Source organism: Nelumbo lutea, chromosome 6 (genome assembly GCF_056320005.1).
Source record: "Nelumbo lutea isolate HS-2025 chromosome 6, American lotus-T2T, whole genome shotgun sequence".
Taxonomy (NCBI): domain Eukaryota; kingdom Viridiplantae; phylum Streptophyta; class Magnoliopsida; order Proteales; family Nelumbonaceae; genus Nelumbo; species Nelumbo lutea.
Window position 1 is genome coordinate 43,658,791 of NC_142689.1, and position 5,023 is coordinate 43,663,813.

The 5,023-nt window shown below is 41.7% G+C and overlaps 1 protein-coding gene across 1 annotated transcript; it reads right to left on the minus strand.

Annotated features, from left to right (window-relative positions):
- Nucleotides 1–333: 333 nt before the first annotated feature.
- Nucleotides 334–693, minus strand: LOC148848788 (uncharacterized). The gene has a single exon (XM_088951362.1). It carries the CDS (start codon nucleotides 691–693, stop codon nucleotides 334–336), a length of 360 nt encoding a protein of 119 aa, XP_088807488.1.
- Between the last annotated feature and the right edge of the window lie 4,330 nt (nucleotides 694–5,023).

Consider the following 5,023-nt stretch of genomic DNA (forward strand, 5'->3'; position numbering starts at 1 on the left):
GCTATGGAGTCTACTTCTGATTTGCCTCCCTGTCTAGGTGGATTTAGCTGCTTGGCTGGCCACAAACAGTTATTAGCTACCATTTCCTCTAAGAGATCAAAAGCAACATCTATAGTTTTGCTCATCAAAGAACCTCCTACAGCAGCATCAATAGTATCTCTAGTAGTGCGAGTAGCTCCATTGTAGAAGGTCTGAATCAAAAGTCTCTTAGGTGGGCCATGGTGAGGGCAGTGATTCATTCTCAAAATGCTGAAAAGTAGTGATGTCTTTGATGATCATTGCGGTTTTAGCTGGGGGAAAATACTTAGCCAAGAAAGCCTGTGCCAGCTGTGTTCATATGGTTATGGAATTTGCTGGTAGATAATTTAACCACGCTTTAGCTTTATCCTTCAATGTGAAAGAGAAAAGCCTCAGCCTAATAGCATCATCTGAAACTCCATTGTATTTGAAGGTATCACAAATTTCCAAGAAATTTGCAATGTGAGCATTAGGATCTTCAATGCCCATGCCATAAAATTGCACACTTGATTGGATCATTTGGAGTAGAGCTGGCTTGATCTCAAAGTTATTGGCATTGATGTTCAACCTTGCAATACTCTGTTGTTCACCATGCAGTGCAAGCATAGCAAAATCTCTAAGAGTTCTCTCATTATCATGTCGATCTGCTTGGTTACCTCCATTATCCTCCACCATCTCGGGTTGTGAACTTCGAATTCTCTACATACGCCGAAACAGTACCAAAAGAAAGAATGCAAACAAACAAAACTAGCAAAAACTAATAAAGAACTGTGCTTTAAATCAAGAGAAACTAAATTAATTATGGTGTTAAATAAAATTCATTCCCCGGCAACGATGCCAAAAACTTGACCATTATCTGCAAGAGTACGGAGTTGTGCAAATAATATAGTAAGGAGTGCAGAATCGTTCCCACGAGGAATGAAGTATTTAGCCACCTATTAATTTCTTCTCAACTTGTTTAAAGCAATAATCAATTGGGTTGCGAATTAAGGAATTTAAACTAGCACTACTGATTAAGGAAATTAAAAGACAAAAGCAAGAACTTGAATAAAATCAATAACAAAGCTGCTAGGGATTAATCCTATCACAATCATCAAGATTCAATACAAATAAAATCTCACGAGGGTTGTTATATTCCAAGGTGTTTCCTAAAAGCACTAGTCAATCTTTCTCAAGAGTCGATTAGTTAAACCTATGTTCAATTAAATGGGATTACAATTGATGAATTCTCATTTTCCCAATTGAAATCCTCTTGAAGGGATGAGATATCCATCGTATGGATGCCCGAATCTTGTGGACTAGAATGGGCAAATTTCAAAAATTTCTCTCCATCCTACTGGAAATCGTATTCCCTATTTTAGAAAAATCATATTTTTCAATGATCAATCTCGAACCAAGAACCAAACCAGATCTGAACAAAAATAGTAGGAGAGGGGATATACCTGATACGAAGAAATAATATCTCCCAATGGAAGTGTTCATGCCCAAGGAAGGAACCAAAAACTGCCCCCGCTGAAGATGGCGTTGTGTAGGATGGAGTAGAATCAGTAGCATTCTTCACAAGAACTGGATCCTTCGCAAGAATCAGCTGGACGGCACGTGAGCACTTCTTCTAATCAGTCCTTTCACAAAGAACTGATATCAATATCTGATCTTGATCACTCCCACTGGGAACAGGAGATCAAACTGGCAGATATGGCGGCGGTAGGAAGGAGGCGACAAGAGAGATTTAGCGCAGTGATGCTGAATTCTCTCTTCTGTGATTTCAGCTCTGAAGAGGAAGTGAATATGTTTCATCTAAAGGCTGGAGCCCCCTCCTCATTTTATAAACTTAAAGGGATCAGCTCCTAATCCCATTAGGAGTTGCTGATCCAAATAATATTTGGATCAGAATTCCCTTTAAATGATAAGGGTAAACCCTTATCTTATCTGCAGATAAGATCAGCTCCCTCCTAATCCTATTAGGAGGTTTCTAGATCTGAATCACATTCAGATCTGGACTCTCTAAGTGGATAGGTTTAAGACCCAATCCTATCTGCTAATCTAATCTTAGAATTCACCCCTTATTTAGCTGATCAAATCAGCCCAGTTCGAAATGGGCTTTAAGCCCAATAAGGTTATGTACTCACTTATCCTCCAAACTGCTGCCTAATTGGGCTTCCTTGTATGGCGTGGGACCCAAACATTGATTTACACATCAGCCACATGGGTTCAGCCCAGCCTTTGTTACAAGGCCTGGCCGAATACGCTGTTATGGATAGTGCCCCCCCTAAAACCCATCACATGGGCTCTATGGGCCCAACACTTACCCTAAGTGGTCCCTGGGCCAAGCCACATTGTAACACCCAAGGACTGTGGGCAGATGCAAGATTAGCACATCAAGTATTACCCTTAATGGTCTTACACTTAACCTCTCAGCCCATAATGATCAAACACTACCTGACAAGAAAGGACCTCTCCCTCGGCTGCAAGGAACAGTGCTACACTCTCTGCGGACATGGATCCTAGGAATTAAAACCTTTTGCAAATAATTAGAAACTGTAATATATATATACTTTTATATCTCATATAAAATATATTTTGCAAACAAATCTCAACGATTGAAATCGGCTGCCGACAGTCTTGGTTTCCATCAGAGAGAGTGCATCCCCGATCATTACCTTTGTCGGACAAAGGGGCTGATCCTGTCACTATGGTCACCCACTCAGATGAATTCTCATATTGTCCCAACATACCCAGGTTTTGACCCCCACTAAAGATCTCACTGATTGGCATATCAAAGACAACCCAATCTGACACGTAGTGCAGTATCATAATCGAGTCTAGGGGTCAGGTGTAACTTTCCAGTTTTGCCCATCAATCTCCAAGGTCCAGGGCAATACTGAAAATCTGGTCCGGTTCAAAGATTCAATTAATCCTACACTGCATGTGCCTTGGGTCTCACCCTGGCGGGTGAGACAGGCCACCCCAACATTTGGCAGCACACCAGTGTCAGCATTAGTAGGATAAATCTCCCCAGACTTATCCAACGGTTGTGAACATTCTAAACTAACATGAGTCTCATAAGTGTCCTGTTTAAGAGTATCACATAGAAATACACCATAGGAACATGAATCAAATATGGACTTTATTCATCTACAATAAATTCATAATGTACATCATTCTGATTTGAGCTAAGGGCATACAACTGTCTAACAACTTCCACTTGCACTTAGGTCCAATCTGGTGCAAGCTGGAGTCCTATACTTTCCACGTGTTTCTCAAACACTTTTTGTGTCAGTGTCTTAGTCAATGTGTCTGCCACATTCTCCGTTGATGCTACCTCTTAACATCAACCTCCCGTTGTCACACAACAGCAGAATGGGTGATGTACCGAATTCCAAATTCAGGAATGAACACCTTCATTCATAAGGCAACCTCACTTACGGCAATGTGTTCGGCTTGGGTTGTGGACTGTTAATTTGCTACTTAGGACCCCTGTTTGCTGACATTCAGGAAACAACACACGATCTTATCGTGAAAACATACCCAAATGTAGAATTTTGATCATCTAGATTTGACTGAAATCAGTATCAGTATACCCCTAGATGTCTAGTGAGCTACCATCGAATACCATACAAAACTCTTTTATCTTTCGAAGGTACTTAAGTATGTTTTTCACAGCAGTCCAGTGCTCCTGCCCTGGGTTGGCCTGAAATCTGCTTACCACACTCACTGCCTGAGCAATGTCAGGACGAGTGCACAGCATGGCATACATGATGCTTTCTACGGTTGAGGCATATGGAACATCCTTCATGCCCGCAATCTCCTCAGAGGTCTTGGGAGACATCTTCTTGGAGAGAGTGACTCCATGTCTGAAAGGAACATTTCCCTTCTTGGACTTCTCCATGCTATATCTCTTGATAATTTTGTCAATGTAAGCAGATTGGAATAATCCTATTATCCGCTGTGAAAGCTACACTTTCACCATAGTTAACATTCCTATATCATAACCAATGAGTAGAATGTCATCTACATACAGAACCAAGAATATAACCTTGTCCCCACTGGTCTTCCTGTAAACACAGGGCTCATCCGGATTCTGCTTAAAGTGAAACGTTTTGATAGTAGAGTCAAATCGGATATTCTAACTCCTAGAAGCTTTTTTAAGTCCATATATGGATCTATTTAGTTTACATACCATGTGTTCCTAACCCGCAACGATGAAGCCTTGCGGTTGCTGCATATAGATATCTTCAGTAAGATCTCCATTCAGGAATGCAGTTTTAACATCCATTTGCCAAATCTCGTAGTCATGGTATGTTTCTATAGCTAGTAGGATCCTAATGGATTTAAGCATGGCCACAGGCAAAAAGGTTTCTCATAATCGATGCCCTCTTTCTGAGTGTACCCTTTCGCCACCAGATGAGCTTTGTAGGTCTCAACCCTGCCATCGGGGCCCTTCTTCCTCTTGTAAATCCATTTGCAACCAATTGCTTTTACCCCAGGGGGCGGATCTACTAAAGTTCAGACTCCATTGGTCTCCATTTAGTCCATCTCAGCTCTCATGGCATCTACCCACTTAAGGGAGTCAATGTCCAACGAAGCTTCCGCATAAGTCACGGGATCCTCCTCACTAGTCCGGGCTTCCACCAGGTAACTATCCTGGTCATAACCAAAACGGACTGGTGGCCTGGATACCCAAGTAGATCTTCTAGGTTGGTCACTACCTGGAACTTGTGGGAAACTTGTGGGAAACTTGTGGGACTCCTCCCACTACTTCCGAGCTCTCCTCATCAAGAACAATTTCCTGATGATGATTGTCTAGGATGTAATCATTTTCCAAGAATTGTGCATTTCGACTACAGAACACCTTCTGCTCACTTGGGTCATAGAATAGGTAACCCACAGAGTCTTTTGGGTAGCCTACAAATAGGCAACGGCTGGTCTTGGATTCCAATTTGTTCGGACTCGTTCTTTTAACGTGTGTCGGACAACCCAAAATCTTCAAGTGTCGTACACTTGG